A 14,517-nucleotide genomic window follows, 5' to 3' on the forward strand; every position below is an offset into this window, starting at 1 on the left:
GCAACTTCCACAACTGAAGCAGAATATCTTGCTGCTGGAAGCTGCTGTGCCCAACTGCTCTGGATTCAGCAACAACTGAAAGATTATGGTGTTGATGCAAAGGAATCACCAATATTCTGTGACAACACTAGTACAATAGCTATTGCATACAATCCAGTTCTTCACTCCAGGACTAAGCATATAGATGTCAGACATCATTTCATCAGAGATCATGCATTAAAGAAGAACATCAGATTAGAATACGTCTCAACGGAACAACAAGCAGTGTTGCGACTTTGATTGTTGCACTCCCAAGAGCAGGTTGTCCACAAGTAGTATAATTCGGTGAGTCCGAATATCGTATCCACAGGGAAGCAAAGGTAATTACAAGTCCACTACAATGTCTTTTTGTTTTTGTTTTTGTTTCTTTTTAATTTTAATTGAATCTTTAATGGGTAAATTTTAATTGTTCAAATTTTAATTTAAGTAGTTGAGATTAAAGGATCCACTCTTGGCATTTTAATAAAATTAACATTAATGAACAATATTGAAATCCACTTAATAAAATGGTTCCAATATATTAAATAATCATATTTATATTATGTTATATATAATTATCTTATAAGTATATATACCAAAACTTATAAATGTGGTCAAGTATTTATATTCTATATATATTTGTAAACACTAAATCAAGGTTCCCACTTTAAATGGTTGGTAAAACCAAACTAACATTTAAATGGTACCAAGAAAATATTATTATGATATATTTATATATAGTAAATCAAGGAATCCAAGTTAAATGGTTGGTAAAACCAAACTAACATTTAAATGGTTCCAAGAATTTAATATTATAATATATTTATATATAATAAATCAAGGCATCCACTTTAAATGGTTGGTAATACCAAACTAACATTTAAATGGTTCCAAGAATTTAGTGTAACATATAGCAACAATAAATCAAAACTCCCACTTATAAATAGGGTATAAAAATGCTTAAAGAAATAAATATAACATAAACAATAAATAATGATTAAATAATATAAAACATAAATTCTTACCTTTTAATAACCTTATTATCATGCCAAGAGTTTCACCTTATCATCTCAACTTTAGGAAGTTAGCTATTCATTATTCAAAGTGTAAAACTTTGAATATGAAATTAACATGCTAATTGTATTTAAATGAAGAAATAAAGGAAAAATATAGAGAGAAATATTATGAACTCAAAGGTTTGTTCATAGAATGAGGGATATCCCCATACATTACAATACACCCCTATTTATAGCCAAATTTGGGGAGACAACTACAAATAAAATATTATTTTTTACACAAAAGTCTTCATTGGTGTTCCAAGAAATTAATATTATATTACACATCACTTTTGAAGGTCTTCTTCTTCGAATTTGCTTCTTTACATAAAATGAAACATGTGGATAATTGAGTTGTCTAGTTGTGGTATTTTTTTCAGAATATTTGACCAAGTAATTTGAGAGATATGGTCAAAATACTAGAGCATGGTAAAACTGCCACTCCTTTGGTAACTTTAATTGTTGCTTAATTTGATCCCAATTGTGAAAGGATTTTTATCTCATGCTTGCCATCAATATTGTAGATATTAACATCAACTTTCTAGAGGTCCAAGAATCATCTTAATCTCATTTGCAATGCCAAGTTTATTCTTCTTTTATCGAACCTGTAAAAATAGTAAAAACTTATAATTACACAACAACTTATATTTTATACAATTTATTATAAAACATATAATATTTAAACATTTAATAAAACAAAAACTATATATTTATATTATAAAACATTTAATTAATGTACAATTTTTATGTTTATCATACCTCCCAACCAGCTTATTGCTAGTCCCTAGCAATTTGAGCGTTAATAGCAATACAAAACATATTGATTAATTTAAATAGAAATGTAATCAAAACTATCTAAGTGTTTAAATTAAATTTGAAAACTGTCAAAGTTATATCAAGATCATCATAATTATAATTTATGAAATAATTTGAGATGATTAATTCAAAGCTTATTTCAGGTAGTTAAGTGTACACGGCCTTCAGAAATTCCTAGTAAGAGTCTCAACTCCATATCCTCACAGGTTAATAAATGTTTCTATTTATGGCATCGATTTCTCTCATGGAGTTGGAATACAGATGAATGCTCAGGAAAATGGTTTACAGAATGCAGACAGACAAACGAGCCAAACTAATCAAAAGATAGAAAATCCATTGAGTTAAAATCCATTTGTTCTTATTATATATTTTTTTTTTCCTGATTTTTTTTTTTTTACATCATGGAATCAGACTAAGTTTATGCTTTTTGACCACATATTTATTTAATTTGTACAATGTATTTCTCTCTTTATTTTTTTTTTCTTTTTTTTTTTTATTCTTATGAGAGAAAAATGGGTCGCAGCATATAACTTAAAAATTACATAGATCTTCAACATCTTTCTTTTTGTATTTTTCTCTTTTTTTTTCTTTTTTTTTTTCAGGAAATATCATTTTTTTTTCAAAATAAGAACTCAAGATCTAAACAATAGATAGTCTCTCTCATGATCAATAAAGGCTCGAAAGCTGTTTTCTCAGTCCTCTCCGCTCACTCACAAAATATGTGTGAGTTTAAAATTTTAGGCACTCTTATAAGGTATATCTTGGGCCATATACTTTAATACCTGATTTTATCACAATGGTTAATCACTCAAAAAGATTTCATAAATCATATTTTTATATTGATCAGAATATTAAAATTGACATTTTTTTTTCAAATAAAAATTTAAACATTCTTAAATAGATTAATGCATATTCTAATTTAAATCTTTCAAACATGTAATGTATAACATTTTTGCAAAAATTACTAAGATACAAACAATAAACATGATTTTATTTTAAAATAATATATTTTTTTTAATTTTTTAATTTTTTTTTAAATGTTTTTATATAAGTTTGTTCTCCCCCCAATCAGAATATGACATTGTCCCTAATGTCAAAATAACTAGTAATAAAGAGTGCATAATGAAAGAGGTATCACCTGGAATTTTATTGAAGATAACAAACTGAAACAAATGCAAACCAATCCACGACTTTTGAATCAATGATCCAACTTCCTTTTCTTACTGCTTGATTGCGACCAATTGATCTTTGTTATCATCGGATCTGGCTTATGAACAAAAGCTTCCAAATCATCAATTAATTGATCGGCAGTCGAAGCACAGATGAGCATCCGTCGTGAATTTTTTGAAATGAAATTCTGTTCCACAGCTTTATCAAGAAATGTCAACAAACTGTCATAATAATTATTGATATTCAACAAGCCCACAGGTTTATTATGGATATTAAGTTGTGCCCAAGAAACAGTGTGAAAAATTTCTTCTAATGTACCAAAACCACCTGGTATTGCGATAAAAGCATCAGAATTTTCAATCATTTGAGTGATTCTTTCATACATAGAAGAAACTTTTAATTCCTCCCCAATCGTAACACCTGTAATATTTCCTTCAGCTAAAGCTATAGGAATAATACCCAAAACCTGACTACCTCCAAGATGAGCAGATGTTGAAACAGATCCCATTAACCCAATATTACCTCCCCCATATACCAAGTGAATTTTTCTCTTAGCCAATATCTTTCCAAGATTATTCGCTGCTTCTACAAACACTTCATTTTTTCCAGGACTCGACCCACAAAATACACAAATATTTTTCAATGTTTGTGCAGAGGATCCAGCCATGTTTTTACTTTCTTTTTTTTTTCTGCGAAAATAAAGAGAAAGATGAGAGATTTTATAGGGGTAATATGTTATCATGACAAAACTATGGGTCACAGCTGTAAACAGAATAAATAGTAAAAACAATAATGAGACACATGCATATAAACAGTAGTGTGATTGTGGCTCACAATTTTCCTCTGGTTTTACGTCCAGAAACGGCTTCAACGCCTTCTATGAGTCGAGGATATGCTTCCCATCCAATTTTCTTATAAATTGGCAAACAGGGTCTTTTTTAGTCAGATTCCCAAGACTATGACGCTTATCTTGAAATTGTTTCCATAAACGGAGAAGTTCAATATGCACATGTCCACTAGAATGCGTCTCAAGAGTCAATAAGATGTTATCCAAAGACTCCTTACTCAGCCCATTCTTAATGAAACCAATTTTATCTTCTCTGTTATCGGAAACACATCCCAAAGATCTGCATCGTTTGTCACAAGTCCATCTTGCACACTTATGACAAACCCCTAAACTTTTTGCCCTTCGTTTTTTCGCATAAGTGCTTTTTCCTAATCCAGGCAAATACCGAATGAGCAATGATTGTGGAACTTCTCCTCCTAATCGGACCTTAGCTTCAATTACAAGACGAATATCTTCTGGAATTCCTTTTTGCATTAGCAATCTCAATCTTTCACACCTTCCTGCATAAATTTTTCTTAGAACATTTTTCAGAAACAGAGGGAAAATATTTACAAATTTTTGAGAGAATTTCATCCATTTTGAAAAGAAAAGAAATGATTTTTTTTTTTTATTTTTGTATCAGCAATTGTGGGAAACTGATTTAACCGACTATGAGAGTCACGGAGTACCGTTATCCGCCATTTAACCGGGAAAATAAAAAGATTAAGGAAACCTGAAATAAAAACAAACAAAATTAAATGCAACATAAAAATTTAAGGATCAGAAAGGGAAATAAACTCTTCTTGAAAGATTTCATTTTCCAAAAATGGTTTAAGCTTTTGTCCATTCACTTTAAAAACATCACCATTTTTAGGATTTTCAATATCCACAGCTCCATAAGGATACACATGCTTTACAACATATGGGACTGTCCATCTTGATCGTAATTTTCCTGGGAATATGTGAAGTCGAGAATTATAAAGCAAAACTTTTTTACCAATCTCAAAAGATTTTCTAAGAATTGTTTTATCATGAAATGATTTGATTTTTGCTTTATAAATCCTTGAATTCTCATACGCATCATTTCTGAGTTCATCAAGTTCATTAAGTTGCAATTTACGCAATTTGTTGGCATCATCCATGCTTGAATTTAAAGTTTTGATCGCCCAATAAGCTTTATGTTCCAATTCCACAGGCAAATGACAATGTTTTCCATAAACCAACCTATAGGGAGACATATTCAATGATGTTTTAAAAGCTGTTCGATATGCCCACAGTGCATCATTAAGTCGCAGAGACCAATCTTTTCTATTTGAGTTAACAGTTTTTTCCAAAATTTGCTTTATCTCCCTATTAGCTAATTCAACTTGTCCATTTGTTTGAGGATGATAAGGAGTTGTTACTTTGTGAGTAATACCATATTTTTTCATTAATGAAGCAAATGGTTTATTAACAAAGTGAGTTCCCCCATCACTTATCATAGCTCGAGGAATTCCGAATCTACTAAAAATATTTTCTTTCAAAAATTTGATGACGATTTTATGATTATTTGTTCGACATGGAATTGCCTCTATCCATTTGGAAACATAATCAACTGCAACTAAAATATACAAGTATCCAAACGACGGTGGAAAAGGTCCCATAAAATCAATTCCCCAACAGTCAAAAATTTCAATTTCAATGATAGGATTCAAAGGCATCATGTTTCTTTTTGAAATTGCACCCAATTTTTGACAATTTTCACAGATCTTGCAGATTTCGTGGGTGTCTTTAAACAAAGTGGGCCAATAAAATCCACACTGCAAAATTTTTGCAGCCGTTTTCTTTGAAGAAAAATGTCCTCCGCATGCTTCTGAATGACAAAATTTAATGACACTACTTACCTCATTGTCGGGTATGCAACGTCGAAAAATTTGATCTGGACAGTACTTGAACAGATACGGATCATCCCAATAAAAGTTTTTTACCTCATTCAAAAATTTTCTCTTATCTTGGGAACTCCATTGCGGTGGCATTTTTCCTGTCACAAGAAAATTTACTATATTAGCAAACCAAGGTGTAGTAGTAACTGAAAATAGATGTTCATCAGGAAAATTATCATTAATTGGTGTCATTTCACAAGATGATCCTGTTACTAGTCTCGATAAATGATCGGCTACGACATTCTCGGTTCCTTTTTTATCTTTGATCACAATGTCAAATTCTTGGAGCAACAAAATCCATCGTATCAGTCGTGGCTTTGCATCCTGTTTCGTCAACAAATATCTAATAGCAGAATGATCAGTAAACACAAAAGTCGTTGATCCAATCAAATAAGAACGAAATTTATCTAATGCAAATATTACAGCAAGTAGTTCTTTTTCAGTTGTGGAGTAATTCATTTGAGCATTGTTTAAAGTTCTACTTGCATAATATATCACATAAGGCTTACCGTTTCTTCTTTGACCCAGTACTGCACCGACTGCATAATCACTCGCATCGCACATGATTTCAAATGGTAAAGACCAGTCAGGAGGTTGCATGATAGGAGCTGATGTTAAATGTCGAATGATTTTATCAAAAGCATTTTGACATTCTTGAGTCCACTCAAATGCAGTGTCTTTTGTTAAGAGGTTACAAATGGGTTTAGAGATTAAACTAAAGTCCTTTATAAACCTCCTATAAAATCCAGCATGTCCCAAAAATGATCGAATTTCTTTAATGGTTTTTGGAGGGGGTAAATTGGCAATGACATCAACTTTTGCTTTATCAACTTCAATTCCATGAGATGACACGACATGTCCCAAAACAATTCCAGAAGTAATCATGTAATGACATTTTTCCCAATTTAAAATAAGACCTTTTGCCTCGCATCTTTTTAAAACTTTTTCCAAATTTCAAGACAATTATCAAATGTATTCCCAAAGACAGTTAAATCATCCATGAAAATTTCCAAACAATTTTCAACCATGTCGCAAAAAATGCTTAGCATACATCTTTGAAATGTTGCTGGGGCATTGCATAATCCAAATGGCATCCTTCTAAATGCAAATGTTCCAAAAGGACATGTGAATGTAGTTTTATCTTGATCTTCGAGTGCAATGGGAATTTGATAATAGCCTGAATATCCGTCAAGAAAACAGTAGTAGGGATGACCAGCTACTCTTTCTAAAATTTGATCCAAAAATGGTAATGGAAAATGATCTTTTCTAGTGGCATCATTTAATTTTCTATAGTCAATACACATCCGCCAACTAGATGGGACTCTACTTGTTAACAATTCACCTTTTTCATTTTTTATCACTGTGATGCCAGATTTTTTTGGAACTACTTGTGTTGGACTTACCCACTTACTATCAGAAATAGGGTAGATAATCCCAACATCAAGTAGTTTGAGAACTTCAGTTTTCACAACATCTTTCATGTGTGGATTTAATCTCCTTTGTGGTTGTTGAGATGTTTTAGCATTTTCTTCTAAATGAATTTTGTGTGTGCAAATTAGTGGATTAATGCCCTTGAGATCTTTCAGTGTCCAACCAATTGCATTTTTATGTCTTTTAAGCATATCAACTAATTTACCTTCTTGATCACTTTCTAGTTTGGAAGAAATTACCACTGGATATGTTTCATCTTCTCCAAGAAATGCATACTTCAATTCTTCTGGCAAGGGTTTTAACTCCAATATGGGTGGTTCGTCTTTGTTCTCATATTTCGCCTCAAATTCTTTCTCTGATCCTGTTAACGAGTGATACCTGATAAAATCATCAAGATCAATTTCAATATTTTCTTTAACAGTTTCAATTGAACAAATATCTAATTGATCACGAGTACTCCCTTCTTGAATGTTTTCTTCCACAAGAGTTTCAATAAGATTTTCATCTTCACTTTCATCTCCTTTGTCATGTGGTTGCTTACAAAGATTAAAAACATTGAGCTCCAAGGTCATGTTACCAAATGACAACTTCATTATTCCATTCCTGCAATTTATAAGAGCATTAGAAGTTGCTAAAAATGGACGACCCAAAATTACAGGAATTGCATTACAAGCTTCGATAGGTTGTGTATCTAAAACTATGAAATCGACAGGATATACAAAGTTATCAACTGGGACCAACACGTCTTCTACCATACCTCTTGGCACTTTAACAGATCTATCGGCAAGTAAAAGTGTTACCGAAGTAGGTTTTAACTCGCCTAGATTGAGTTCTTGATAAACTGAATATGGAAGTAAATTCACACTAGCTCCAAGATCAAGCAAGACTTTTTTAATCTTTCGTTCTCCAATAATACATGAAATAGTAGGACAACCAGGGTCTTTGTATTTCAAAGTATTATTATTTTGAATGATTGCACTTACTTGTTCGGCTAAAAATGCTTTCTTTTTCACATTCAATTTTCTTTTCACAGTGCACAAGTCTTTCAAAAATTTAGCATATGATGGTACCTGTTTTATTGCATCTAATAAAGGAATATTAACTTTTACTTGTTTAAAAATATCATATATATCAGAATTCAAATTTGATTTTTTTGTATTTTTCAATGCATGAGGGAATGGTGGTGACACTGTCTGTTGAACCTCCTCTTCGCAAGTTATGGGTTCCACTTCCTTACCCTTTGAAGTTGATTTATCATCATCTTCACAAGGTTCAAGAATGGATTTTTCCACAACCTTACCACTTCGAAGGGTAATAACAGATTTTACCTGATCCATCGGTTGAGTTCCAGAAGTTCCAATTTGTGAATGATGATCCTTGGGATTAGGCAAAGGTTGTGAAGGAAATTTACCTTTCTCATGAACATTAAGTGCAGATGCAAATTTAGCAAGAGTATCTTTCAAATCTGTCATGGTTTGAGCAGTTTGAGTATTGATAGACTCTTGCTTTGCAATGAAAGAATTCAATGTATCTTCCAAATTTATTTTCGGTGGAGGAACGTAAGGTGCATAATTTTGAAAATTTTGTTGATTTTGAAAATGTGGTTGCGGAAATTGTGCAGCATTATCATTCCTCCAACTAAAATTTGGATGGTTTCGCCAACCTGGATTGTAATTTTGAGAAAATGGTTCAAAATTTGGCCTTTTGAAATTGTTCAAAACATTGGCTTGTTCATGGAGACATTCTTTAAAAGAGGGCAAAGTGGGACAATCTTTTGTAAAATGATCACTTGTATCACAGATGTGACACGCAATTTCTTGAACAGATTTTAATTGACCATTCTTTTTCAATTCAAGTGCTTCAACTTTTCTGCCAAAGAAGTAAATCTAGCTTGAAGATCATGTTCATCTTTGAGAGTGTACATACCTCCACCAGATGTAGGAGATTGAATCTTGTTTGATGGTTCGATTGTACCTATAGTGTCCCAATTTTGAGCATTTTCAGCTAATGAATCAAGATACTCAATTGCCTCGTTTGGATCTTTATCTTCAAATGTTCCATTACACATAAATTCAACCATTTGCCTATCTTTAGGTGTTAAGCCTTCATAAAATTGAGAAACAACTCTCCAAATTTCAAAACCATGATGTGGACAAAGATTAAGCAATTCTTTGTATCTATCCCAACATTGATAAAAAGTTTCTCCTTGTTTTTGAGTGAAAGTGATGATTTGCCTTTTGAAAGAATTTGTTCTATGAGATGGAAAAAACTTTTTCAAAAATTGTTGTTGCAATTCATCCCAAGTTCGAATGGATCCCGATCTAAGATTTTGTAGCCAAGTTTTAGCTTTATCTTTTAAAGAAAAAGGAAAAAGCTTAAGTCGAATGGTGTTCATGCTACAATTTAGATCATTATATGTGTTGCACACTTCTTCAAACTCTCGTAAATGCATGTATGGATTTTCAGAATCTAAGCCATGAAAGTTGGGTAAAAGTTGGATAATACCAGGCTTAAAATTGAAATGAGATGCATCAGGGGGAAAAACTAGACATGAAGGTGCACTAGTACGTGTAGGATTCATGTGATCTCTAAGAGTTCTTCGTCTATCATGATCATGTTGAGATTGAATTTCATCTTCATTTTCTTGGATGGGTTCTTCCGCCATGTTTTGTAAAAATAAAGGGTTATTTCGAATGAGTCGACCACTAAGTGTACGTGACCAAATGCTCATGCAAATGCAAATGCAAATGCAAAAGAATAAAAACACACAAAAGCAATAAATATTCAAATAAATAAAAATAAACTATAAACAAAATTAAATAGACTTGAAATTAAATTATACTTCCCCGGCAACGGCGCCAAAAACTTGTTGCGACTTTGATTGTTGCACTCCCAAGAACAGGTTGTCCACAAGTAGTATAATTCGGTGAGTCCGAATATCGTATCCACAGGGAAGCAAAGGTAATTACAAGTCCACTACAATGTCTTTTTGTTTTTGTTTTTGTTTCTTTTTAATTTTAATTGAATCTTTAATGGGTAAATTTTAATTGTTCAAATTTTAATTTAAGTAGTTGAGATTAAAGGATCCACTCTTGGCATTTTAATAAAATTAACATTAATGAACAATATTGAAATCCACTTAATAAAATGGTTCCAATATATTAAATAATCATATTTATATTATGTTATATATTATTATCTTATAAGTATATATACCAAAACTTAAAAATGTGGTCAAGTATTTATTGTGCTATATATATTTGTAAACACTAAATCAAGGTTCCCACTTTAAATGGTTGGTAAAACCAAACTAACATTTAAATGGTACCAAGAAAATATTATTATGATATATTTATATATAGTAAATCAAGGAATCCAAGTTAAATGGTTGGTAAAACCAAACTAACATTTAAATGGTTCCAAGAATTTAATATTATAATATATTTATATATAATAAATCAAGGCATCCACTTTAAATGGTTGGTAATACCAAACTAACATTAAATGGTTCCAAGAATTTAGTGTAACATATAGCAACAATAAATCAAAACTCCCACTTATAAATAGGGTATAAAAATGCTTAAAGAAATAAATATAACATAAACAATAAATAATGATTAAATAATATAAAACATAAATTCTTACCTTTTAATAACCTTATTATCATGCCAAGAGTTTCACCTTATCATCTCAACTTTAGGAAGTTAGCTATTCATTATTCAAAGTGTAAAACTTTGAATATGAAATTAACATGCTAATTGTATTTAAATGAAGAAATAAAGGAAAAATATAGAGAGAAATATTATGAACTCAAAGGTTTGTTCATAGAATGAGGGATATCCCCATACATTACAATATACCCCTATTTATAGCCAAATTTGGGGAGACAACTACAAATAAAATATTATTTTTTACACAAAAGTCTTCATTGGTGTTCCAAGAAATTAATATTATATTACACATCACTTTTGAAGGTCTTCTTCTTCGAATTTGCTTCTTCACATAAAATGAAACATGTGGATAATTGAGTTGTCTAGTTGTGGTATTTTTTTCAGAATATTTGACCAAGTAATTTGAGAGATATGGTCAAAATACTAGAGCATGGTAAAACTGCCACTCCTTTGGTAACTTTAATTGTTGCTTAATTTGATCCCAATTGTGAAAGGATTTTTATCTCATGCTTGCCATCAATATTGTAGATATTAACATCAACTTTCTACAGGTCCAAGAATCATCTTAATCCCATTTGCAATGCTAAGTTTATTCTTCTTTTATCGAACCTGTAAAAATAGTAAAAACTTATAATTACACAACAACTTATATTTTATACAATTTATTATAAAACATATAATATTTAAACATTTAATAAAACAAAAACTATATATTTATATTATAAAACATTTAATTAATGTACAATTTTTATGTTTATCAAGCAGCAGACAACTTCACAAAACCGTTACCAGAGGCTAAGTTTTCTTATTTCCGAAATATTCTTGGTTTAATTGATATAACTTCACTAACAGAATTAAGTGCAGAAAATAAGAATACAACAAATTGATAATAATATTTCATTAAGAATACCAACGTTCTCAATTTACAGAAGAAATCATAGATCCAACTGTATCTAGCCATGCCCTAACCCAATCATTCAACTCATAAATTCGAACTCCAGCAAATGCCCTTGACTTTGAAATCTTATCAACAACATGCCACTCCTTCCATAGCATTGCCTCTAAAAGACATTTGTCTTCAACCAAATCATTAACGTGGCTAACCTCAAAACGAGCAAGGTATTTCAGTGCTCTTCTCTCCTGAGCACGAGTAGGAATGACACCACTGTCACTCACCATCTTCAGCTCATCAATCTTTTCCCAGATTGTCAATACCTTCTGAAAAACATATTTTTCCATCTTTCTTTTAATTTCAGCTAAACGATGGGCTGACTGATCAGTCACATGAACATGCGTGCTACTGCATGCATCAGAATCAGACATGTTGCAATAATTTTGAACTGATCACATTATCACCACTATCATCTCATTTATAAGAAAAAGGTGTTGAAGAAGTTGAAGAATCACAAGTCAATTAAATCGACTCTCACATTTACCGAGGACATTTAAGATATCAGTTAATAATAGTTTGAATTTTATTAGTTCATTTTTTTACTTATCAAAACTGATGACTGTTAGCATGTCAATAGATCATATAACAGGATTACATAATCATTGATCGTAATTTGTTGTTAACCTTTATTGCTGTTTTACTGAATATATAAATGAGTTGCTTACTCTTATGAGTTCTTAACTAATGTCAGCAAGTGTTTGTGAATATATCTCTTCCAGATCATTGCAGGCAGAAATAAAAGAACAGAGACGATAAAACATAATAAATATTTTATTAAGAAGAGGAGCAGGTTACAATTTCATATTCATTCTCCACAGCAATTATCCACAAACTCATCCATGCATCTAGTGCTGAGGAAGAGGTTTTGCAGAAATTGTGGGAGGCAGCGATGCGGCGGAGGATCTCTAGCTCCTTCAGAAGAAAGAGCTTGTAGAGATAACACTCTTTAAAAAGGTTCACCCCCGCAGGAACCTCTAGGAGCTCTCGCACCTCTTGAAGTTGGGCCTTTCGCCTGAAAGAATAGACACGCCCAGAGTAATACAGGAACTCCAGTTCCTGCATCTCCTCCCAGTAAGGAAGGCTAGCATAGAAGACTTCATCTTCTATGGACTGCTTCCTGGCCTGCAGTGTAAACTGAGCGTCGCTTGAGCTTCCAGCTTCTGCCATTTTCCTTATCTCTGAAACTTACTTGCTGAGATAATTTTGGCTAACCCTTTCACTCTTATTTATAGGCCAAGAGGGAAATGAAAGGACACTTCACTCTGTGACGATTGCTATGCCGAGCACCATACTCACTTTAATCATTACCGACTATAGCCGTCATTTTGCGTTAATGCATTTATTAAGGGGGAATAATGGTTCAAGAAGTTAACTGAGAAGACAGTTGTTAGTGAACTCTCGACTGAAAGAACCCAGTCTTATCAACTGATCTACCAGTCGAATTTTCCACTAATCTTCTCATATAAGTTAACTAATTAACCAATTATATTTCAAAACAAATGAGGTGAATGTCTGCTAAACTAATGATGACTTTTAATTTATGACGTGGAATCAATTTTAACCGCTCATTATTTTACAAACACGATTATAGCACACGTACACATATTTTTACTCAAAATTTTATTGGACTAACACGTGTCCAAAAATTCAAACAGTCACAAACATTAGTACAATTACCCGCCTCATTTCAGTTTTACTTTTCGACTACTTCAAATCATCTTTAGAGCAAGAATTACCTCATCATTCGAATTTTCTTTCAAGAAATTTTTCAGCATTCAATGGCGACTCAAATTCCCGCTTTCATGCTAAATGCTATGGCCATCAATTTTGGATCTATCTTATCTTTCGGCGATGCTGAAGTTCAGAAAGTATTTCAGAAACTTGAAGCTGCTGGTCTAAGAACATTTTTGGGACAATCCTCTCAGGATATCTATCCCAAAGAACTTCAGGATTTCTACTCTTCTGGCGTGATTGATTCTGAGGGAAATATCAATTCTACTATCAATGGTCAGTTACTGATCATCTCTGAATATTCTCTTGGTGATTTATTTCTCTTACCTTCTGAAGGAATGGCACAACTTTCGGATGTCAAAGCATCTGATATTGAGGAAATGCAAACCCTTCTCTCTGCGAATGGACAGAAGATTAAAGTTTCTGATCCTAAAAAGGAACTCAAGCATGAAGTTCAATTGCTGGCCGATGTAATTGCTAAAGGGCTTTTGGCAAAAGCTGGATCATTTGCTGCCCTAACTTTGGAGAAATTTCAGACCATTACTGTAATAATGGCTAATCACAAATTTAACTGGAAGCATCTCATATTTAATATTTTGAAGAATATGTTTCTGTCTCCTAAACAATCCAAGGTTTTTGCTGTTCAAATCAGTTATCTGCTGAAAGCAAAAAGTTTAGTGGCTGAGGAATCTGAGAAGACGTCGAAATTTAAGGTGTTCAATGCAAAGAACACGATGCCAATCAAATCCAAAATGGACATATCTCCTACTCAGTTTGTGCGAATCAAACAGGAAATTGGGACTCAGTTAGCTGCTCCCAAATCAGTCAAGAAAACCAAAATGTTGGCTCAACTGAAGGTTGCCAAAAGGAAGTTGATTTTGAGTACATCAGAGTCAGATAAGACTTCATCACCTCAAATTGCGAA

At 32.2% G+C, this 14,517-nt stretch overlaps 1 protein-coding gene and 1 non-coding gene across 2 annotated transcripts in view; one reads left to right on the forward strand and one right to left on the reverse strand.

Annotated features, from left to right (window-relative positions):
• LOC140802795 (uncharacterized) overlaps positions 1-13,028 on the reverse strand; it is a 42,637-nt gene extending 29,609 nt beyond the window's left edge. Inside the window, exons 1-4 of the mRNA XM_073158420.1 lie at positions 12,805-13,028; positions 7,444-9,107; positions 5,770-5,905; positions 4,963-5,157 (exon numbers count right to left, since the gene is read on the reverse strand). Of these exons, the coding sequence (XP_073014521.1) occupies positions 4,963-5,157; positions 5,770-5,905; positions 7,444-9,107; positions 12,805-13,028 (2,219 nt within the window). The remainder of the gene's footprint in view (positions 1-4,962; positions 5,158-5,769; positions 5,906-7,443; positions 9,108-12,804) is intronic.
• LOC140804124 (small nucleolar RNA R71) lies at positions 9,377-9,485 on the forward strand. Its single transcript, XR_012112082.1, has one exon. It is a non-coding gene; the product is annotated as a small nucleolar RNA R71 (small nucleolar RNA).
• Positions 13,029-14,517: the final 1,489 nt, after the last annotated feature.

This window comes from Primulina eburnea, chromosome 10 (genome assembly GCF_022965805.1).
Source record: "Primulina eburnea isolate SZY01 chromosome 10, ASM2296580v1, whole genome shotgun sequence".
In the NCBI taxonomy this organism is placed as follows: domain Eukaryota; kingdom Viridiplantae; phylum Streptophyta; class Magnoliopsida; order Lamiales; family Gesneriaceae; genus Primulina; species Primulina eburnea.